Raw genomic sequence first — 26084 nt, forward strand, 5'->3', positions numbered from 1 at the left:
ATGATCTCATTTGCATACACAACCTGTATAGCTAAGCCAATGAGATACACAATATGAAACACATGATCTCATTTGCATACAAGACCTGTAAAGCTAAGCCAATGAGATGTACTGAATTATCATGCGATTCATTTGCATACATATCCTGTAAATTCAAGCCAATTAAATATGTATGATCATGTGATCTCATTTGCATACATAATCTGTCTTACGAGACCTTAAAAGGCTATTCATCCTGGTATATTTCAATTAAAATTTCGTCTAAAAAATGAATTATTAATTATCTTTTTTTAAAGAAAATTGAATCCCTGAAAATACCACGATGTTGACCTTTGACCTTTTATTGGTTGCACAAATCTAAAATTCTAAATGATGTAATGTAGACTATAAAAGTAAAATCTGTAATATATCGATAAAAATTTGCATAAATTATCAAATCTGGCTGCACTATAAATGCTTTAAAAGAAAAAGAAAAAGCGTTGAAAAAATAATTGTAACTGGGCTTGAAAAAACTTTTTGTTGTCCTGCGCTGACAAGCCTCGAAACTAACGAGATCTGTACTTGATCTGTGTAACGGTCCTCTGGAGTATTTGATTCGTAAATGCAACGAATAATACTATCATTGTCCTCAAGCGATGGAACGTACGTTAAAAAACTATGTGTCGTCCACGTGCCATTTTCGCTTTTTACCACAGTGTTCCTAATACTTCTATGGATTTTCTGATTGTCTATGTACCACGCAATCGGCGATGCTGGCTTACTGTCGTAGACACAACACTCAAGCAGAATCTCTCCCATCGAGTTGACTCCCACCTGTTCGTTATGACCACGGTCGATGATTTCAACATGTGATGGTGGTTCTGTTGATTGAATAAAACAAGAAATATTTAATTATTTTATAGATTAAACTAGTTCTGCATGGCATAATATGATATAGATTACAAGCTGCAAAGATCATTCTTGATTCGATGATTTATTGGGGGTTTATGGGTTAATACTCAACATATTTATAAGTCTGATGAATATACTGCAAAACATGTTTAAATAGCTGCATGCCATTTTAGCGAATCTAACTCCATGCATGAATTAACTGAATCTTAATTTAGCTAAAGTGCCAATCTAACAATCACATAGTAAGAATATTTTAAATTAGTGACATCTTGAATTAGCGAAATTACAGATTAGCGAAATTACAGATTAGCTAAATTAGCTAAACTAAAATGCTCGCTACAAAGGCATGTTTTACAGTAAAGTGATTTGTGAAAAAAGCACAGACTTAGCACATCTGAACTGCTCCTGATCGTTTTAGCTCCCAATTGAGTGTTTCAAAATGTTTGGATTTCATAATACTAAGGAACACTTGAAAAGCCGAGAAAACCATTGCATATTACACACAATTTTTATATATTCATACCATTGTAAATTTCACATCAAAGTTCCAAGAGCAGAGTTATACAGTAGATTACAGAGTGAAGTATAATTTCAGGAGAGACAAACTTTTAAGATTTTTATGTATTATGAGGTGGTCCTCGAGTATAAGCCCCCCCCTAATTTTTCCGATTTTACATGTTCAGGCCCCTGGACTTATACTCAGGAAAGTACGGTACATGAATTACAAAATTTAGTGAAAATTGCACAGCAACGACTTTCACAAAATTTCTAGTAACCCAAATTTTAATACTGTAGTTTATAGTAATTATAACAATGCTTGTGATATTGGATAGTTGTTACGGTTCAATAACGCTGTGAAGTACAGCATTTGAATTTAGAATAATGCATCGCACATACATCAATAAAATGCATTTATTTTATAATTAATCATTAAAATACGACTTTAAATATGACCATTTGTTTTTTAAATGTTTTTGTGCTAGGTAGTAACATTAGCATTTCCAGACTTTGAAGTCACTTGTCTCCCATGTCATATTTTTATCGTAATTAGTATTAACACATTGCCTCCTGACGCCATTTCGAAGGCTTTTAGCAGATAATCTGTTAATTGCAAATACACATGCAAATGAAACTCCCAAACCTACAATATAGTGTGCTTGAAAATAAAAAAAAAAATACTTGAATTTAAACTAAGTCAGTTAGCTGTGAGAATCACACACGCTAACTACCGGTACTGTATCACTATCCAGACCCCTGGTGTTTACAATAGTGCATGCGCTACTAATAGGGAAAATGGTATTACCGTAAAATCTGTATTAGAAACCGCATTCCTAATAGAAGCCACACCCATTCGTTTGGAACAATTGAGATCCAAAAAATCACCATTTCTCATATGTGTAGATGCTCTAATAGAAGCCGCATCCCCTCTGTTGCATTGTATCATTTTAATAGAAGATTTACAGTATATCCTTGAATCTCTAATAATTTATACCAGCACAGTACGGCCGCTAAGTGACCATGATACCTGGTTACATAGCAACGGCTGATATACTTTGCATGCATAATAAATGACTTATTATTAATTATGACCTCAGTGCATATCTAAAGTGATTAATTCTGGTAGCAGGTTTTAATATTTTACTTGTATATGATTTTATCCATCCCACTTGTGAGATTCAATTATTCACTGTGCAATGACCTTTAGCTCCTACCAAGTTTTTTGCACAAACCTTCCAGACACCAAGGCCAAACTAAACTTCCTAAAAATAAATCGCAATGTTTTCTAGACTTTTTTTCTGAAAATTGTAATAAAGACTTTTTGGCAACTGGTAATTATTATATATTTAATTCAAAATTAAAGAAATTACAGGAAAATGTATAAGAATTGTCAAAAATTGCAATATTTCACCTGTTTTTATCTATTTTTCTATTTTTTTGTTGATAATTTTGGACCAAATGAACATAACTTCCTAGTAGGTACAAGTCTTGATCGAAATTTCTGAAAAAACTTTTGAAAAATTATGGAAAAAAACTCATGCAAGTTTAAAATTTGTGATCTGTAGTTCAAGTGACATCACCATGTTGCTTGTTGCAACTTTAATACAACCCTTTTTTGTCTCATTCATATACTGTAGAATACTTTCTTTTCGCTGAAGGAATAATTCAGTGAAAATAAAATCCAGTGAATATACCTTTTTTCCCATAGTTCACATTCAACTCGTCTAAAATCAGTGAAAATAAATTCCATACAAAACACACAAAAAGTCTTTTCAGCAAAAATTAATTCCAGCTAAAATAAAGTATTCTACAGTACCCAGCAAGACAAGCCAGCAATGCCACAAACAGTTTTAACAGGTGCAGGTATGCTTAGCAAACGGAGAAGAGCCAGATTACCTTTTTTAATTACACAGTACACACTAGTAGCAGTTGATACCATGAGTGTAAATCACTCCTAGCCATTAAAGTAACATTGATAATGGCTTCATTTACAACAATGTCCCCGCAACTGAAACGAACATTGTCTCTGAATACAACAAAAACAACGCAAGGGGATAAACTTGAAGGATACTAAATCGTGAGAGTAGATTGTCCTTCTGTCTTGAGAGCCACCTGACTAATGGCCTGTAAAAGGTAGGCTTATAGATAAGCTTAAGTTCAACGTCATGTCAGTTAGAACTCACACACAGTGGTGTAGACTCACCGACTCAATATGAGACAGATGGTCACTGACCGAACTTTTTTGACCACTGCTACCAATTGTCAGTTCATTATATTTGTACGTTCTGGTACACTGAATGTAACTGTTCGTTCTTCTGATTTACAGTGCTAATCGTACAAATCACAGAAGCCAGATGTGTCCTTCCCTCCCGCATGACGACGGACATCTCTATATTAAAATCGCTATCTAACTTCAAAGAACAAATTTGTGACAACTTTTTCAACATTTCTAACAGAGTCACCCTACACCCAACGTCCAAATCACTTTCTCATGTTTTTCACAAAACAAGAAGGAATCAACTCAAACTTCTTTCATATTCACTGTTTTGTTCCTCTTCATTACACGCAATGAAAACAGTTAAAAATTAAGCGGTTCTTCTTTTGTGTCGATGTCCATCTAAAGGGATTACAAATAACTAACTTTTAGTGTCGCAATTAGGCACTAATATCTCACTTCAATGAGCGTTGAGAAAAGTTCTATCCCTTGAGGGGATGTGCTATTTCATGACTTTTTGTTTGTTTGTTATTGCTGTTGACGAACAAAGTTCCATTTCACATTTTTTGTTTTTCGATAAAGTGAGTAAAATCACCTTCCAACTTAAGACGTGCCTGTCTCCGTAGATTTGGCATCGGTCCAATGGGTATTGCAAGAATTTGTTACTTGGTGCTTATAGGGGCTTGAAGAGAGATGGTTTAAAACTTTTTTTTCGGTCAATAAACAAAAGGCAGTATTGAAAGTAATCAACGGAGCTGATCTGGGAATGGCACAAAATCGAAACCTACACCAACCGTGATGGTTTCTCACGTGTATGCACAACCGCCCCATTTGAATTCAAGCAGGCAACATAAAATGCAACGCATGAAAGTTACTTTTTTTTTGGCAAATTTATATCCATAAATCTTTTAATTTTTTTCTAGCTAGTGTTCAATTTCGAAGGATCCTCTGCTTTGGCATCATAGAGTAGATGAAAATATAGTATCAAATAGAACACAATGTTCGATACCAATTGTGTTCTATCAGGTAGCATGAGAACACTGAAATCAACTCAAATATTTAGTAAGTGTAAAGACACATCATGACTTAAAATCAGGAACAAAACAAAATATAAGAAGAAGAAGGTATCGCTAATTTCTTATTTGCTTGAAAGTATTCTAATTTTAACAATTCAAAATGGCTGCAAAATTTTTTGTTACCATGGAAACACAGGTATAGATAGCTTTGATGATCTGTGAAATATTTCTAGCACCATATAATTTTATCTGTTTTTTCGTACAACGTGGTTAGTACGAGTATAGGCTTTTGTTCTTCCATTTCACAACAAATTAGTCACGTTGCAGTAAAAAATATATAGCCATTTTATTGCTCTCCAAAAACCATTACAAAATTGTAACCTAAATCTGCATAGCAGCCATTTTGATTTGCAGTATATATAGGTGATTGTAAATTATTTTTGACATTATCAACAAGAGTGACTTTATTTAGCTAAAATAAAGCTGGGAATTAATGTTTAGGAAGAACTTCCATCACTATAACAATGCCAAAATGAAACCTTTTTCTCATTCATTAAAAAATTGTAGCTGTACCACACAATACACAACATTTTAGTTTTTAAAGGTAGAATTTTTTTTAAGGTAGAACTTTTTTTTTTTTTTACTTGCCAGTATATTTTAGCGCATATACGGTAGCAGTAGCAATATTTTTTGACAAATTATGTCTAAAATTATTCGTTTCAATTTTAGTCAACAGTATGTGAACTTTCTTGATTCACTGTTAATCTGATTTTTGAGAAAAATGGTAAAATACAAATAACATGCCATTTTAGCAGTGGTTTCGATTGAAAACATGTTTCCTCCTTGAAAATCCATCAAAGAAATTGTAAATTTTTTAAAAATTCGAGACATCAAAAAGTACCTTGTAAGACACGATATATCATTTTTTCACCATATGTCACTGAGCAAAATTTTGAGATAAATCCTTGACACAGGAAACAATGGTAAAATGCCCTAAAACAGAAAATGCATGCTATTTTCACTATATTTATACGTGGTATATCAAATTTGTAAAAATAAAGAACACTTTTTTGTGTTGCATTCCACCTTAAGCCAGTGAGGCATGTACTGTAGGTTTTGGTTTGGTGTCTGTTTCACCCTGCTAATTAGAACTGTATTCAGACAAAATAAAGATGCCCTTGAGGAAACATATCACTTACAAATGAATGCTTCATCATCAATTGGGTGCAAATTTCAATTTGAACCAAACTTATATTTTAGTAAAAAATTGATTTATTGAAAGAGAAAATGGGAAATTTGAGAAAAAACGATAAACATTTTAGGATTTTTTTTTTGCGACGACAGAGAACAGTGACAAACACTGTCAGGATCACTCCCATATTTGCCCTAACCAACTAATGTATCGCGCCCATTTACTATGTTTTTGTTTTGTTAACTGCTTTATTGCAGCGTTTATCTAAATCGTGCACATGTTTTTAGCTCTGTAATTTGATATAACATCAGTTTCAACAAAAATTACATTTTTAATCATTATTTTCATGAATTTGATGAAACTGTGTTGTTATAGAATGAAACAAACAATGAGATTGGTTGTGAATAAAACTCTGAATTACCAAAATGGAGTCGGCCACACACCTGCTTGGTTTCAATGCACCCTCAACTTGTTTTACCCCAAACACTTCACGAGTGTCTTAGTGCTTCAGCACACTTGAAAACTAAAATGCCAACTTTGAATAAGACGAAACTTAAGCTTCATGATTCAGCTTATATCAGTGAAAAGATTGAGTTTCCAGTTGTCGTTTTAACAAGCCCCACTAGAAGTCTGGGGCAGATTGAGTTTCGAGTTTCGATCTGGCAATACGTATTGAATTTGAGTTAAAACGTTCTGGTGAGTTCGGCACCAGGTGGCTTTGTAACTATCACGCAATACACCTGCAACAATGTGATAATATTTCCAATACTATTTCAGGTTGAAACTTGACAACGATGGATGTTATTGTTACAGTGGAAACTATTTAATGCGGCACGAGAGCGATATGGAGACAAGTGGTCCAATTGTGTCAAAACCATAAGAAAGTACATTATTAGATTGCCCTTTTTCAAGATATATGTTTCAGCAGAAATGAGACAAGTAATTAAAATTTTGGGAGAAAATAAAAAGTTTTGTTCATTTCCATGAAAACGAATATTGTTAACATCATTCAGTTTTACTTTGACACAGCCTGTTGCTTGGTAACATCATGTTACAAATTTGCCGCTTATCGTTAAAACATGTCATTTCTATTTGTAAAAATAAACTAAAAATTCAGCCTGAATGAAGTTTTTATATTGCATCAACATTTTTCGACACTAATTTTGCAGAATTATGCTCGACCATTCTGAAAATTGAATCACAGCATGACTCGTTGGTTTTCACTGTAGCTTTTGTTTGCAGCAGGTGCAAAAGGGGCCTTGAAGTCTGTCTGTACTCCATGACTGAATTGCAAGCTGCTGCAGGCTTTATCCGTACCAGGGGTATGCCACTAATGCTGGTCCTTGGTTTGATCGGGAACCTTGATTTAATCCCATGGAATGCAGATACATACATGTAATTCAATCTAATTTCATTAATTAATGGAATATATTATGTAGTTTATATTCACAGACAATGCAGAATTGTTGTTATTACTATACTACAATGGGTGGGGTTGGCTGGGGGGGTGTAGTTGTTGATTTAAAACATTAGAAAAGTCATGTTACTACTTTGTATGTTAAAACACAGTCAATCAATTTGTGGTGAACGAAATGAACTGGCATTGCGCTAAACACACAGGTGGTAAAACAATTCCGTTGATTTTTCAAATGTTTAAAAGTATTTAAGTATTTCTGTTTTGTTAATTTTGAAGAAAATGGAAGTACATACAATTTCCCATTGTCACAGTGTTTAAACAAAATGGTTTTAAAAACAGGTTTATTTTGTGTAAGGTGGCAAAAGTGAATTCGGATTTCAAAGGGTCAACTTTTATATACTACATGTATACACTAATATAACAAAAATTGCAGGTGTAAATATTGTTTTTTGTCTTCTTTATTTTGACCGGAAGGTGTGGGTGGGGGTGGGGGTGGGGGTGGGGCTATTACAGTATAGTTTAAACATAAGTTAAGGGGGGGGGGTCATTACCTGCGCATGCGTCTGATGGCCATAGTGTGTCATTGTTTACAAACAAACGTCTACCCATGAGCCTTTGCATTTTTAGCGTGTGTTGTTATCATCGCTTGAGACTCAATTCCCGCGTGTGCGCAGGTGATGACCCTCCCGATTTAACTTCATAGCTGGCAACAGGGAATCATACGTCGATACTGTAAAATGACTAATTTTTACTGAGTTTAAATTTTGCTGATTTACCATTTCAGACATATTCAGTGGGTTTTAAATTCACGGTTTTGTCATTTATATAATGTTTTCTATGCTAAATTTTACATATTCACTGGGTTTTAATTTCAGCGCATTTTCCAGACAGCGAAATAAACAAAATTAAAACCCAGTGAATAATTAATCCTTTTACAGTATCTTGAAAAACACCCTACTATTGTTATCGCATTTAGAATTTGGTGAAATTAAATTCACATTTTATAAACAAAATAAGTAAATACTTAAGGGAATCAGGGGACACAATATTTTTTGTTTGTGCTTCGAGTTTACGTATATAGTCATATACAATATATTTTCTTAAAATCTGAGCTTCCCAGCAGTCAAGCTATTAACTCAATTTGACTTTTGGGGGAGAGAGAGAGGGGGGGGGGGTCCATTTTGACTTAGTCATGTTATAGGACACACTGGTGATAAATAATAATAATGACATTTTGGCTCGTCTGTATTATTGATTGATTGATTGATTGATTGATAAAATTCATTTTTCATTAAAAAAATACGATAATGGACCTAAATAGGACAATGAAACAAGACCAGTTGTGTGAACACCAAAAAAAATTACCCACTCCTCAAAACAGAAAGTAAACCTGACAATGGAAGCAACAGTACTAATGCCTGAAAGCAGATGACATGCCGCAATATGCAAATCAACCTATACACAATGAAAAAACTGGACAAGCCCCCAGGCAGTCAACGACGGACACAGTAAGGATTAACTCTCACGTTTTAGTATAAAAAGAAACACAGGCTTGTCAGAAGTTACTGCACCGTTTTATTTCTATCGATCGACTTGCTCAGGCGAAAAAGAGTCGATATCTACATGGGCTGGTGGTTTAACGCAATGCTACGGCAGGCTGCGGCCTTCATGTGAAACAGCTGGGTTGAATGGCATTCCACATGCATATAGCACAACACATACATCACAGGTACGCAGACTAGAATGTATTGAAGATCGTAAAAACGAAACATCTAATTATACGCAGGCATAACGGCAATGGGCGTGTTTCTTTTGTTTTATTTTTAACACCGAGATCGGTTGATATATGGCCACGATGGTGATGGGGGCACCAGCCCTAAATAATAATAACTTCATCCGTGCCATACGTACAAGGTCTTGGGAACGAATTGATCTACTTAAAACTGGCTGGTGTATTTGCGATCACGACTCACTTGGTTTAGAATTAGTGGTGGATCTATGCACATGTTGCTACCAAATACTTGGCGAGAATCAACATAAAATATTATTAAAATATTATTATCATCACAAATTACTTTTCGAATATAAAATTATGTATTTGTTAAGTTTGAACGCCACACAAAAAGTAAAAATATTTTCTTTATTCTTTACCTATTTGATATATAGGTTACAAAGATGAGGAAAATTAGGTCACCTTACTCAGTTCGAAGAAAATTGACATAACAAATGGAATGAAAATAGCATGGTTTTTCTGTTTTAGGGAATTTTACCATTGTTTCATATCCCAAGGATTTATCTCAAAATGTCGCTCAGTGATATGTTGCATATTCCAAGGTATTTTTTGGTGTCTAGCAGTATTATTAATTGTTTTTTCTTTGGTAACTGTTTCTAAATTGCCATTTTGTGCATATTATTTTATTTTATTTATTTTATTGAAAAGTGTACTATACTGTTGATTGAGACTAAAATGATTAATGGTAGACAGATTTTGACATGAAATAAAATGTTGATGCTATGTGAGCAATGTAATTTTATCTTTTCAATGGTATACAATGAAATCTCCAACAATGAACCGCAAAGAGATTATTGTTTGGTAAACAGAGAGTGTTTGGTATACTGAGGAAATTGAAAATGGAGCTCAGGTTTTACGGTTTACATAGTGTTTAGTTTACATGGATTATATTGCAGCATATTAATTGAACCACATTTGTGTGGATTTGATTTTTAAAAAAATGGTTTTTAATTAAAGAAAAAAAATTAAATCAAAGAAAGCTTAGAAAGAACTCCTGTGTGCTGAGAGTATTGAAGACACAGTAAAAATTAATTCAAAATTACTTGTACTTGAGATATTGATGAAATAGCTGAAAACTAATTATGTAAATCAGGTAACTGATATGAACAGATTTAAGTGTAAAACTAATAAGGTCTGCACAATGTACCTAGTTTCATTGAAATGTGTTTAGAACCCAAAAAATATTAATTATTATGCTAATTAGAGAGTTAATATGAACAGATTTTAACCCAAAATTAATCAGGCTGTCTATTGTCCTAGAGCATTTATGTACCAAGTTTTATTCAAATGTGATGATCAATACTTGAGATATCAGTATTAATTAATTATGTTAATTAAGTGATTAAGAAGCATACATATTTACCAAAAACTAATATGGTGTATAGTTCTAGGTTCATTGAAATGTGATGGGTACTTTTTAAAAGTTTCATTGAAATTCAATGAGTGGTTTGTAGACATCAGTGCAACAGCCATAGAACAGCAAAAAATTAACTAATTATGCAAATTAGGTAATTAATAGGCACAATTATTTATTCCAAAATTAATCAGGTCTCTGCATAGTCCTAGAAAATGTCGCAAGTCTCATTGAAATGTGATGATTAGTACTTGAGATATCAGGTGAAAAGCTGAAAATTAACTAATTATGCTAATAAGGTGATTAATATGCACAAATATTTACCCAAAAACTAATTAGGTCTCTGCACAGTCCTCAAGTAACTATGTACCAAGTTTCATTGAAATGTGATCATTACTACTCAAAATATCAAAAGCTGAAAATTAATTAATTATGCAAATTAGGTAATTAATATGTACTGATATTACCCTAAACACTATCAGGTCTGTGCAGTGTCATATGACATCTATGTACTAAGTTTTATTGAAATGTTATGATTAGTACTTGACATATCAGTGGAAAAGCCGAAAATTGATTAATCATTATGTAAATTAGGTAATTAATAATATTAACAGATTTTTACCCAAAACTAATCAAATCTGCACATTAGTTCAGAGCATCCATGTGCCAAGTTTCATTGAAATCCAATGAGTGGTTCTTCAAATATCAGTGGAACAGTCATGGAACAGCTTGAAATCAGTTAATTATCATTCAAATTAGATAATTAATATTCATAGATTTTTACCCAAAACTAATCAAATCTGCGCACTAGTTCAGAGCATCCATGTGCCAAGTTTCATCAAAATCCAATGAGTGGTTCTTCAGATATCAGTGGAGCAGTCTTGGAAGAGCTAAAAATCAGCTAATTATCATGCAAATTAGGTAATTAATATTCATAGATTTTTACCAAAACCTAATCAACTCTGCACATTATCCCAGAGCATCTATGTACCAAGTTTCACAAAAATTTGATTAGTGGTTCTTGAGATAACTGTGGAACAAAAAAAGTGACATACATACATACATACATACATACATACATACATACAGACATACAGACATACAGACAGGGTAACTGCAAAGACTCCCTTTTGTGCTTCGCACACGGGAGTCAAAAAAAAAAAATTTGCTGAAGTTATTTTCCCCCTATACGATTATATTGTTGTTAAGTAGCTTCAGTGTTAATCAAATTGCAATGCATCATGGGTAGTTGCAATGGATTCTGGTTACAATTCTATGTTCCCATTACAGTATTGTGCACCAATGCATTATAAGGTCTGTCATTAGTAAACGCAGTGAATAAAGATTTTCCCTCAACAAGTTATTTTTTCAATTATGAATTTCACTAATTCTAACTCTAGTCGAGAAATGGTCTATAGCGATGCATTATGGTTAAAAGATAGGAATAGGTGATTTTACGTTCAACTGCGAGGTCTCATGAGTTGCATGAAAAACGTGAGCTGAAATTCTGCCGCAAAATCAAACGATTTGTTTGAACGTGAATTTCGTAGCCCACATCGAAAGTCTGATCTTTGACATCGGAATATTGCCCCGTCGAAATTGTCTATCATCAAATGTGTACAGCATATCGTTTAGCATGGAAATGCCCCCCAAATACTTCCGAATACCCTTACTTAATCGAAATTGACCATCATCAAATGTGTACAGCACATTATTAAGCATGGAAATATCTCCCAAAATACTTTCGTGTTTGTTGAATCCCACGCGACGTTTGATGCCACTACGACGCTATGACCTTTGTTTGTCCTGTTTTTACGTTCGATTTCATGCATAACGCGGAATCTCACAGAGAACGGGAAATGGTATACTGTGGTCGACCACAAGGCATTGATGGAGACATACCACATTTTAAATGTCAATTGTAATAATACTTATTTATATATTCACCATCAAGTCATGTGATAGGTCATGTGACTACCATAAACATATTTGTTTACTCGTAGCAAATGTCACAAAAAGAACATCGATGTCTAACTGAATTCCTGAGCGTTGATCTAGAATAGTACATTCACATTTTGTAGTCATGTTTTTGAAAAAGCAGCTAATAATATTGTATTTGATTAACACAGACAACAGATGCGAAGATAATAAAAAAATTCCTTGCAAAATACTGCAATATGACAAAGACGACATATATATATCAAATTGTGGGGTCTTTATAGTTGAAAACACAAAATCAAGGTCAACGAAGAATAGGTTTTATTATCCCGTGAAAAAAAAAAAACCAATGACCTGTAAAAAAACGTCTGCCAGGGATGGGGACACCCCTTGTCATAAAACGCTTTACAATCGGTATGCCTGTGGCTATAAGCGAATGCTCATGGAAGAAAACTAGCTCCATCAAATGACCGGCCAGTCAACAAACGTACCATCCCGCCAGTGGAACTCAAATCCTTTTTAATAATCAGCCTCCTAATCCAAAAAACTTTTCATCGACAAAAAGATTTGTGAGTCACCCCCATGACCTTTTTATCCCTTAAGTTTTTTTTCAACAATTACTTATTTTAAATTAAGTTGTGAATTTACGGTGGCTAGTCCATTATCTTCTGTATGGCCACATTGTGTGTTTTGTTGTCATAGACTAGTAAGAATGTCCACACAGCGTAATCATGTTGTTTTTTTTTGCAAGAATATTCACAAGTAATGAATTTTCAGGGTGTTAACTATTGCAGACGGGGTATGCACACGGAATGGCCGACCCGTGTTCTTGAATTCACTGCAGATTAGATTTATTGTTTTTCTAAGGTGTGGTCGAAATCTTGTCGTAATATATTCGAATATAAATGGAAGACAAGACAAGGTAGTGACACTTTGTGTTAATATATCGTACATGTACAAAATCTATTCAGGTTAGCTTTATTAGAAGCACACTTAAATTATACTTTAAATGTCTTTAACCTTTTTTTCTGCACTTTTTTTGTTATATTCTTCGAAATTGCTGGAAATAAACCCTAATTTTGGAGCCAACAGACAAAATTTGAGTCATTTTTCAGTTTTTACTCAAAAAACTTGGCTACTTTTGTCCCAATCTGCTGAAGGAACGTGCAAACTATAAACAGGACTATTTTGAGAAGTTATGTTGAAAAGAAGAAACTGGTTCGAATTTTTTTACATCTGAGCATGTTACTTCACATATGTGCAATGCATTATGGGAGAGAATTTAAAATTTGTATAAACGGAAAACTATATTACTTCACTGAAAATAGCTAAATTAAATGTCAATTTTTTTTTTTGTACAATGACTTCCTGAATCATCATTACATGTTTCACAAGGAGAATAAAACAGACATTAAGTAACACAATTTATGCAAAAACAATCTATTTGACAACAGCTACATTACAACAGGCAATATCAAATTATCAATAAAAGTTACAAATTTTTCACAAATCACTAACCATGAAAAAACAATTTCTGCACGCAATAAGCTCATTACATACAACTGCCAAACATTTTGGTTGGATAAATAAAGAGATATACTCACTCTGCACTGTCAGCACGGTACTTTGCGTATCCTGGTCAAGCTGTGGCGACCCATCCGCTGTGTTTAAAATAAAGTTCACTTTACACCAATACGTGGCTTCGTCCGAGAGATCAACGTTAGAAATCAATAACGAGGGTTGGTTTAGATGCAACGTTTCCGTGATTTTGTATTTATCTGGTTTGAACACATCTACCTGTCCATTGACGATCACCGCTATGATGTATCCTTCATCCATATTTGAGTTATCGCATTTTTCCCACTCAACGTAGGACGACTGAATCTCTGCTTCCAAAATTGGTAGGGTATATTCACAGAAGAGTTTAACTTGATCTTCACCAACCGAAGCATTTTTGTCGCCGTCCACTTTTATTTTAATTGGTATCCCCTGTGGCAGACCTGAGAAACGAGAAACAATTAATTGTAAATTTGCATAATCATCCAATCAGTGAGGACCCTGTGCTGTTCAGTTCTCCAGGACTGACCATATATGGTAATGATTCCCTTATTTGAAGATACAAGTTGAACTAACTGCACATGTGCCTTTAAAGTTGCACTGCATTTCTACATGTATTTGAGGTGCCTTAGCTGGCCTAACTGCATCAGACCACGCTAACGTCTGATAGAATAGTGTATGTATCAATACTGTGAATTCGCGAAGTTCACGCCTTCTTGCAATGAGTTTAAATGAATATTCATTTTGGTGGTCATGGTAACACCGTCAATCAAAGACGTGTTTGCATTGTTTCCACAAGATGATAAACATTGGGCAGAAATAAATTCTGCCGTGAATGGTTACTCTTTGATGGCTGTCACTATCTAACATTCCTGCAATTTGATTGGTACTGCCAAAAAATCGTTGAGGAAAGTGAAAAACTTAATCGTTCTGTCAGGCGTGTGTTGGGTTTGGAGAACCACAGATGATGCAATCACATGACCTTGTCAGGCTATCCACCAATCAGATAACAATAATTTGGTACATCTAATGTATGTATAAAAATTAATAAAATTTCACCAACATTCACCAAACTTTATTTTAATTAAAATCGGTTTTATAAGATAATTTGCATAAATTACAAATACCTGATTTTTGAAAATTTCATAACCATATGGAATCATTATTGAATAATCAGACTGTATGTTGAAGTTGTCATGGTTACGGAATATCATTTCTAGTAACAGCTTCATACCAGACCTCATACCGTCTGATAAACATGTATGGTTATAGGTTGTTTTTTACATTACAATGCCACTCAGTGTTGAAAATGAATAAATGATAACCCGCTTTCCTGTTGTGTCTAGATAAAGTAACGCACCATTATGCGAGGTCAATTTACCGACGCTTAAATTCCCTTATCAATACGAGCATGTCCGCGAGCAAAATATACTGTACTCTTTTTGGTATGCACAGTCCAACTTGTTTACTTCGAGTTGATAGCGAAACAAAAAGCCACATTTTGTTTTACTTTTTTTGAGAATATTTAGCTTGGTTAATTAAGCTAATAAAGACTAATTAATGGCAATTAATTACTAGAAACGAGAAACAGAGTCCAGGAAAGAGATTTAAGGATTAAAACACTTGATAGTATGAGGATTATGCATTTTCCAAGATGGCGGTTGTTTTAAGTAACCACGTCAAAGCCATTATACATACATCTACTGTACAAATGAACATTTTTCTGATAATTTTGCCAAAGTTTTTTTTCTCTGTCTGTCATCCTGGATGCAGTAGAAAAATACTGTTAATTAAAATTCAAGGTAATACAACCTAGACAGCTGATCACGGCAAACAATTGGGGTACATTTGACTGAAAGTTAGTCATTGTAAGGAACAACCCAAATAAAGCATATGCACCCAAACCTTAAACAGTTAAAAGCGAGGAACACAAAAACAGTTTCAGTTTATTTGTCTCCATGTACACTAGGAGGCCGAGGCACATTATCGGGGTGACTTGCTCCGACAAATGGAATGAATGAAACTAAGTTTCCTTCTCACTGCACGCAATGATGAGCTCAACATTTCTAACACAAAGAAACTCTTCTTAAAAGCTCTCTGATAAAGAATAGATCATCGGAATCTCTGTCGATTGAAAAGACTCACAATTTGTCCTTCGTCATCTCTGGGGTTAATTCAGTTGATAAAGCATTGCAATGTGAGTGTGTGCGAGTGTGTGCACATTTGCCATCCACTGATTACAAGTATTTATGCCATGGTCCCGTATGAAAACGCATGTACATGTACTTTGATTAACTTTTTCACCACCAGACATTCTCACCCAAATTTTGTTGTACTTTATATTCTTCAATATTTCAGAAATAAACCCTAATTTTCAAGCCAACAGACAAAATTTGAATGAATTTTCAATTTCAACAAATTTGGTTATTTTAGTCCCAATCTTCTTAAGAAAAATGCAGATTACATATATAAACAGGACTATTTTGTGAATTTGTAATGAAAAGAGGGAACTGGTGGTGAAAAGGACAAATCATAGTGAATGCATGAGAAGCGTTTCGTTCATGTTATGGGATCTTATGCTAATTTAAACAGAAACTAGAAACTGGTCTTTTGTCTTTTTCAACGAGCAGCAGACTTTTTCAAGTAAAAAAAAAAATTCAGACACCAACACCTGGTAAAAAAAAAAATTGTACTGTACCCTGTAGTTAGTAACTTTCTTATAGATTTCGGGCAATTGTCTAAAATAACTGCGTCACAAAAATAAAATTTTGGTGCCCTGTTACCAATCTTTTGAATAACAATCTTTTCACAACGTCTGCACATGTCAAGAGGTCGCTAACTTTTAAGTTTTCGAACAATGATTCTAGCAAGACTTTTTACAACTTAGAATTGTGTCTGCTGTTTTTAGTCTCAATCTGAGAGTAACAAAAGCAACACAAAGCATTCCCATTTCAATTGAGGTAAGTGAACAGACTCTTAGTTTTTAGTTTGTTTTTTTTTGGGGGGGGGGTATTAAAAAGTAATTGTATGTGTGGTCAAAACTTGATGTGTCTCAGTGTACTGTTAAATTTTATTTTGTTATTTTAAAATTCTCAGCGTACTATCAACGAAATCTACGATGGAATTCTTTATTTGATTTGTTTGTTCTTTTTAATCATATGAAATGTAAACATTAAAGAAAGTTAAAAAAAAAAAAAAATCCTGTTCTCGTTAGACGATCGAAAAATGTCGCGAATTAGTGTGTGGGCTAAGACGAGAATAAGAATTTTCTACTTTTTACAACGTTTGCACAGCCACACAGAAGGATTTCTCAAATATGTCGGTTACCAGCCCAAAACTTAAATGCTTGAAGTTGAAGTGCTTGGAATTCTTTATATAAAGTTATGCAGATGCCACGGTAGTTACTCAGCGGGCTTTTATTTCCCCACATGGGAGTATTTGCTCATAGTTCAAGTGCAAAGGAAAGACTAGCGCTACTTTAAATTTGGGTGTTTGGGGTATTCTTTGATCGAAATAAAATAAGTCAATTCCAAAAGAAAGCAAACAAGTAGGCTATTTAGGAATGAAAAAGCTGACAAAAGAGAATTTTTTTTCTGTCAATCAGGTCTTTATCTTTTAACGGAACCCCACAAGTAGACGACATTTACAGAAACGACTCGCACTTCCACCGACATTGTTGATGTTCATCACGTCAACGAACTACACCGAACTTTGACATAGATGAGACGACAAAGTCAGATTATGTCTGACTTATTCAAAATTATTCCCGAAATTACAGATATTTTTATAAAATTTGAAATACTTGCCCAGACAATTCTGTCGGTGACCCACGACTTGCCAATTAGTTTGTTTGTAATAATCTTTTACTACTGACCTCATATTCTGTAATAGGTTCTAAATGAGACCTATCAAAATACAAGTATGTTTGTTTACACATGTTTACTCAGTCCATAAATCAAAAATGACAATACTGTAAAACCATTTATTTTCACTGGTGTTTAATTTGACTATTTTGATGTTTTGAGCAATTTCACTTGGTTTTAAAGCGCGGTAGTCGTCGCGCAGCGCGTGTTCGAATTTCATGTGAATAAACAATGTACTTTACACACGTTGTATACGTCGCTATGAGTCCCATATCGAACAGGACGCGGTGCGACGACTGCCGCCCTTTAAGTTTATTTTCTTGGCAGGGATACAATGAGTTCTAATGATATTTACAATATCATAAGATTTAATTTAGCAAAATTATCAAAATTAAAAACCAGGGAATAATGCATTTACAGTAGTTTGTAATTTACCGTAGTCGAAAAATGTGATGAACATACACAAATTTAACAGCACGATTTCTCGCCATTCGCGCATCACCGTAAGTGCATATATCGCTTACACAAACCCATTATAGTCTGTTAACAGACTTTAAAGTATTGTAAAATGATTAATTATTCACTGGGTTTTAATTTTGCATATTTTGCTGATTGTCAAATGCACTATATTAAAACCCAGTGAATATGTAAAATTTAGCATAGAACACATTATCTAAATTATAAAACTGTGAAATTTAAAACCAATTGAATGTGCCTGAAATGATTAATCAGCGAAATTTAAACACAGTGAAAATTAGTCATTTTACAGTATATATATTCACACAGTGAGAAATAACAGTAATTTGCTTGAAGGATTTATTATGTTTATATCTAATTACGATACATGTACGATACATAAACTGATTAGACAAGTGGCACGGTATCTGAAAGTGAATTTTGAAAAACACAAACTGCATTCATTTTCACTACCTACTTTTACTTGTTACCTTTCTCTTACTTTCAGCCAAAAATGAATTTGTAATTTCATTACGGTGTAATAAAACTTTATTATTATTATTATTATTATTATAATGATAATGGTCATTACTAAAACAATGTCGTACAAGTATATGAAACGATTTTTCCCGTTCTCTGGGTCTATGGTTACACCTTGACACACTTCACTCAACTGTGCCAAATAATGTCAACAAAACAGTCATAAACCACTGAAACTGTTTGTTTGAACACAAATGAACTGGGATACAGCATTTCCTGCCTAAATTTTTATAGTTTGAGTAACTACAAGTAAACTTCCACTTATAATTTGATATGTTTGAGCAATGAAACAGCGTGGGTCAATGGCATGATTGAAAATATACATATATTTACTTTATAACCAAAAGTCCCTACACCCGAAGGAAATACTCTGGACTTTTGCTTTAATGTGGAGGTCGACGTTTGCTAAAATCTAAAACTAACTTCTAGTCAAAACATTTCCAGAATATCAAATATCCTATTTTTGTTAAAAAAAAAAAACTAGACATGTGTTAACGAACATTCTTGCTACATGCGACATTGTGAAACACAAAAAGAATTGTATTTACATGTTACACACAACTACGGCTGTGCCACCATTGAGCTGACATACTATTTGACAAACACTTCAAAAATTACATAATGACACCAAACTGTAACAAAGCCTGATAAAGCTGCATAGAAAAAAAAAAAACCCACTAAGATGACATTCAGAAGGTTGTTTAAGGGGGGAGGAGGAGGATTATATGTTTTGAAACTTTTCAATTTCGTACACAATAGTTGGCACTCAGCTTGATTTAAATTGCTGGACAACAAAGACTGAAACAGTTCCATTTGGTCCCAAAATGGACACTTGAATTAGGGAGAGTCATCATTACTCTAATGGCCAGAATAAAAAGACCATTGTCCAGTTTGATACCAATTGTTTGTGTTCGGACCACTGTACTAATTGCTAAAAGACAGGATATATTAGGACCGAAACCGAGGTCACTAACTTGTCGAGAGAATTGCGACAAATCCCCCTTTTGTTGATCCTGTGAAACTTTACTCCTGGTGATGTCATCAGAAATGCATGTTGTATCAAGTTGTGTCGGCGTTGGCACCCGAGAATTTCAACTAAGGTTACTTACCTACCAACGGTCAAGTACCTGGATGTTTGCTTAAACTCATTTCCATCGTGGGATTAAAAACACCGTTGGTGTAACATGTATTTTACACTGTTGTTGGTTTGTTTCGCAATTTTGCAGATTTTGATTTTGACAAAGGTCATTTACCTACCAACACTCAAGTACCTACACTGTAGGTGTTTGATGAAAATCAATTTTTATCATGGGGTTAAAAAACGACAAGGCAGTGTGACATTATTTTTTTTCATTATTACTGTTTTCTAGTGCATTTGCAGATTTTCTTCTTTTTTTTTTTAGCTTGGAAAATCCGGGAAAATAATTATCCCAAATCAATATACGGTCAGCTAGAGAAACCCAGATTAACTTGCATCCATTCAGGATTAATTTTTCACCCATTAGATAAGATATAATCTTGTAAAAATTCAATTTATTTTCTAATTCAGTAAGTATATTTTATTACAGAACCCAGACTGACGCAAAACAATACACAACATGCCTTGACGATCACAGCGAAAATACATCAGCTAAAAGCTGAAACAAATGCCATCTTCTGCGACTCAAAACGACCAGGGAATGTTAAAAAAAATATGCCATAAGAAATCTTGTTGCTTGTTTCATAAGGGTTGTTATTTTTCAAAGAAATCATTCATATATTTTTTTACTCCTACAAATGATATTCTGTTATTTGTGTAATGTTTGGCTGCTGTATTTTCCATCTCTACAGGTTTTCCTAATAGGCAAAAATAAATCATATTTAAATGACCTAGCATACAATAAATGACATTTTTGTCTTTTGTCTTTTTGGAGATGCACTTCTAATAGAGCAAATATGGTATTACATATGGACAGTGCATTTTATAGGCAAAAAAATATTTTCGGGCTAGGTGACAGCCGTTTGGCTGCATTTCACTTTTGTCGCTCTTGCCTTCGCCACAGAAACGATATATTTTATATGTTTGGGATTTCAAGTACGTGACAGGGCTATGTGACCAATCCTGCAAACGTAATGACATTATCGCAATTTAACGACGACAACCAGGCCCGGTTGAACACAAACACCTATGGACCCCCCCATCCCCCCCAAGTTTATAAATTCATTGGTCAATGAATCTCAGCAAAGCCATGTGGCTTTGGACCCCCACCCACCCAATTAAAGATATTTTAGATTATCGTGAATGCTATTTGAAATGATAAAAACGGTTGGCATGGCAACAAATCCAAAAATATTCCAGCAATGAAACCAGCCTGTACTTGACAGAAACAAGGTCATGGTGTCTTATCACCAAACAAACATAGTTTTCATTGTTGTAAACATTTAACACCACTCCACTTCATTTTAGGACATGCTTCCAAAATTTGATTTCAGGATTTTCAAGATAAGATTTCTCATTAACATTCAAACCCCAAGGCCATTGTCCCTTACAGGGATCAGTAAGATATGTTCTATGCAGATCGTACAAAGTGGGGAATGCTACGACCGGGCACAAAAAAAAAAAAACCTGCAGAAACTAATTCAGCCTAAAAACCAAACATCTTGTCCAGTCTTGCTCACATAACGTACAATTTTCAGTTGTTTTGGTGTCGTTTTCTACAGAATCGAGTGACAGTTTTAAAAATAACAAACAAATATTTAAACAAAACACAAATTTCCACGTTTCATTCAACATAGCTTTGCATATCAGCTTGTCCTTATTTGTCTGCTGATACCCGATAGAAAAAGATTCTGGATTGACCTTGTTTAAACATGGACCTTCTAAGGTCTATGGTTTAATAAAATTAAATCTAAGTTGGAATTGGAATTGGAAGCCATGTAAATATATGCACATTTTAATAACATTGCGTTATGATTTAGCCGTAAAAAATTTTCGTAAACATTATTTTCTGGAAATATCGTAACCTGTTTTGCTGGCAGCACTATAACATTTAAGGAAAGACTAATAGTTCGAAATTGAGCTAAATTTTTACTACTACAAAATTTCAACATTATCCTTCGCGAATTTTCACGAAAACGTTTCTCGCAAAAGAAAAACCGGGTTCATGGTACGAGCTGAATACAACAGTAATTGGGGGATAAGTTTGTTATACTCAGGAAAAAAAAAAGTTATTCAAATCCAGAAACAATCTAATATGGGACGTTTTGATTTCCCAATTGTCATGAAGACTATCCAGACAAAAGAAACTGTGGTCAACACAGACGATGTTATTTATTGGCGTTATACCTCCCCCTTCTTTTTTTGGAACACATTGCTTGTTTAACCTCTTCTCTGCCATTATGATCTTTACTCACCTTTTCATTCACAAAAAAAAAAAAAAAAATTAACAAATTTTAAAAACATTTATCAAGTACAAAACAAATGAAGATATTCAAAAAAAAAAAAAATCAAAAAATCTATCATGTGGGTCATAATAAATTACTGTATTAAAAGTACATACTTTATTTAGAAATTTATTTTTGGTATTTTTGCCGATTAATTCAGTTAAAATTTATATGCATGCGTCCAGTTAAAATGCAGTTTCATATATTTAATATTTGACTCATCAAAAATCAATAAAAAAATCATCATAGAAAACCGGCAAAATGACTTTTCATCGAAAATTAATTCTAGCTAAAATTGTAAAGTACACCATTTTAATGTGTCTGCAACAGACTAACGTAACGGGCCGACCTATTACCAACTGTCAGATACGACTATACATCACAATAATTTGCCTTTTTTCTTACATAGTTTTTTCTGCTATTTGACAGATGCCATGTGTCTATTTCTCATTTTGGTGCCATTAGTGGCGGCCAATGGGGCCATTATTTCCTCATTTTTTAACAACAGCCGCCACAGATGAAAAACTTGTAATGACCGACAATTCTGAAAAAAAAAAAATTCATTGGTATTTTCCCTTGGATAAATAACAAGCCCAACCAAATAAGTCTGTTACCCCTACCCTTTTCTGTTTTAGATACCTGCACCAAAAGATTGATATGAAATTTAAGTACCGTAAAATCTGTATTAGAAGCCGCATCCCTAATATAAGTCGCACCCATTCTTTTTGTACAATTGAGAACCAAAAATTCATCATTTCTCATATGTGTAGATGCTCTAATATAAGCCGCATCCCCTCTGTTGCTTTATACCAATTTTAATAGAAGCCGCAGCTTCTAATACAGATTTTACAGTAATTGTAATCCAGGTTTGTTAAATTTGAATATGAATTTACAAAACCCCACTTAACACAATCACGATCGCTACTGTAGCCAGTACAAATATTTAGCAACGAGACAGACATTTTTTCACCACAGTAATTAGTATTTTATGCAAAACACGATATACCATAGTTGCTCTATTAGTAGTGCATATGCTTATGTAAATGATGGAACCATATCTCTGGCCAAATGATACAAATGTAAGACATGCAGGTAAATGCAATTTTTGTTTCTATTCACTACCAGTTCTCTTAATTTATACAAATTTACAAAATAGTCCCAGTTATAGTCTGCACTTTCCTTGAGAAGATTGAAACAAAAATAACAAATTTTTTGAGTAAAAACCATCGATTGACTCAAATTTGGTCTGTTTGCTCCAAAATTACGGTTCATTTCCAGAAATATTGAAGAATAGAAGAAAAAAGTGCAGAAAAATTTGGGTTAGAAAGTCCAGTAGCGAAAAGGTTTAAAGTGCACTTCTGTTAGAGACAGAGCCAATAGTCTAAATGCATTTGAGAATAAATTTGATTGACAGGATTGTGTGCAACAGGTTTGGTTTATTGAAACTAACTTTTTCAAGATTGCTGTTCATTCTGGCCATTTTTACCATGTTCAGACTGCATGTTAATACTGATACAAAAATCTGTTTAATCTTCCAGATGTGTATATTCACACATTTCATCATCCACACTATCCCTCAGGCTCAAACACACTGGTTATATCGATGTAAGCATTGGTCAGCTCATGACGATATTTAATTGCCTTCAGGAAAACATAATCTGCCAAGATAATACTATCAATTCATGATCAACACCAATAAAATGATTCCTCGATCCAGCCAAAGATTTTTCTTCAAAAAGATTGTTATTTTAAATATATTTCTGTGCTAAGGGACACTTCCCTCATCCTCTGTCCCACTTGATTATACGTATTTGAAAAATTGCATGTTCACTTTGCCACATGTTTACAGGGAATATGTAACAGGGATGTATGGCCACCTTTCTATAATAATAATAATATTATTTTAATTCAGTGTTCTATCTCATCCGGCCTGGTCGAACAATCCACACCGTAACTAAGATTCCTCTGAAGTCATACAATCTGAATAAATCTCTGCCAGTGTAAAAAATATTCATATTTAAGATATTTAGATTCAATAATTTATTCCTGATAAAGTCAGCAATAAAAAAGGTTCAAAAATTCATCATCTGTCAAGTTAGAATGTCGTTTTGTGGCAAATTAACAATATTTGCTATTACTGGCGGATTTGTATTTTGACATTTATTCAAAACAGACAGATGTTATAGCGATTTTACATTGTGAAAACTGACAGAAGTCGACAATGACGTTGAACAATTTGGAACCCAGAGTTTTTAGCTCGGAAAATTCTTTTCAATGACTAAGAATTAAATTAGCACTGTCATTGTAAAATAAAATTATAAAGTGAATGCTATTAAAAATTGAGACTGAAAAGCATTTTTTTGTTTTTTTTGTTTTTTTTGTTCATAACTCAAAAATGTTCTAATTTCATGGCATATATACACCGGTAAATTGAAACATTGAAGACTGAAAAAAAGTTCTAAATTTTTTTTTTTTTTTAGATAAAATATGCAACTCAAAACTGATACATTCCAGAAAAATAATTAACAAATATTTGAATACCAATACAAAATGACAATTGTGAGGGTAAGGTCATGGTGAAACACTAAGCACCAGCTTATTGATCTTGTCAAAGGAAATACGCTGATTTCAAAGATGTCAGTCAATTCAAAATCAGATTACTCGCAGCAACAAAACAGCAAATAAAATATCTACCATATTTTGCTTCAAATCAAGTACAGGTCATTGTAGGAAACGAATGCTTGACAAATCATTTTTTTTAAATGTACAAAACCAAATAACTGACAAGTATTGAATTATAACGCTCAAAAAAAATAAAATAATTTTCTTTTGTTTTGTTGAAAAATGATTTATATACTTACAGATGTTTTTATTGTGTTTGGTTGAAGCCTTTTTTAACAGATCATATTACCTGTGTTTTTTTTTGTATCAGGTTTTACCCCATTTTAAAATGCTGTTTTGATCATAACAGGTTAATTTTGATTGTAATTACTTTTCAGATATTATCATTTTTTTAAGATGTATAAAAAGACCTGTTTATCAAGCAGAGTATTATTTTCTGTTAAATTTTCACAAACTTCGACATCGATTGTCACTGTTGTCTGCCTAGACTTTTTTTGTATGCGCAAATAAGCACGAGTAGGTGCGTATGTATGTAAGACTGCTTTGAGACCCTCTTTCTATCATAATGGCATTAAGCTCTATCCCATCATTACTCAGACAGGGTTGAACACAGACACCTGTGGATGTCAACCTTAATACACCCAAGGTTGTATCCATTACTCGTAGCTCGTGGCTTTATTCAACCACCACACCCGATTCCCAGGCACTCTCACCCTGGGCGAGGAATGACCCCTTTGCACTGTTCCACAACACATAGAACGTATATCGATCATAAACCAGTAAGAACCAACAAAACGCTAATAATGATAATAGACACACAGACTGCTTTTATACCCAAATAATCTCAAATTATCGACTGAGCTACATCGACAAAGACTGAGTGTGCATTTCAGTTATTTCAAACATGGGGAAACGTGGAGTCTTGTTTGAATCTGTCTTTATACTGCCTTCACCCCTGACTTATCAATGATCTAGTCATTTTATCAACAATTTTAATCATCACCACAGCAAATTAATTAGGTAGTTTTATTCTTTTCAAAAATTAATCGGAAAACAGAGAATATTATCAATTAATAAGCATGCAACATTTAGTTAAAATCTTTAACAAAATACTCAAAAAAAAAAAAATACACTGCGACAATATTGATTTTGAATTGCGAAAGAACCTACAATAATAGAATACAGTAAATAACATTGCACATGTTGTGTAATCGTGTCAAAACAATAAATATGTTTATGATATAACATATTTTTATTCTTAAATCAAACATATAAATTCCATTTTATTTTGCTATTTTTTTTTTTTGGTG

At 33.6% G+C, this 26084-nt stretch overlaps 1 protein-coding gene across 1 annotated transcript in view; it reads right to left on the reverse strand.

Annotated features, from left to right (window-relative positions):
* Positions 1–325: 325 nt before the first annotated feature.
* LOC100374027 (uncharacterized) overlaps positions 326–26084 on the reverse strand; it is a 31749-nt gene continuing 5990 nt past the window's right edge. Inside the window, exons 2-3 of the mRNA XM_006819580.3 lie at positions 13918–14313; positions 326–860 (exon numbers count right to left, since the gene is read on the reverse strand). Of these exons, the coding sequence (XP_006819643.1) occupies positions 448–860; positions 13918–14313 (809 nt within the window). The 3' untranslated portion in view covers positions 326–447. The remainder of the gene's footprint in view (positions 861–13917; positions 14314–26084) is intronic.

This window comes from Saccoglossus kowalevskii, chromosome 5 (genome assembly GCF_978046115.1).
Source record: "Saccoglossus kowalevskii chromosome 5, keSacKowa6.1, whole genome shotgun sequence".
NCBI classification, from domain to species: domain Eukaryota; kingdom Metazoa; phylum Hemichordata; class Enteropneusta; family Harrimaniidae; genus Saccoglossus; species Saccoglossus kowalevskii.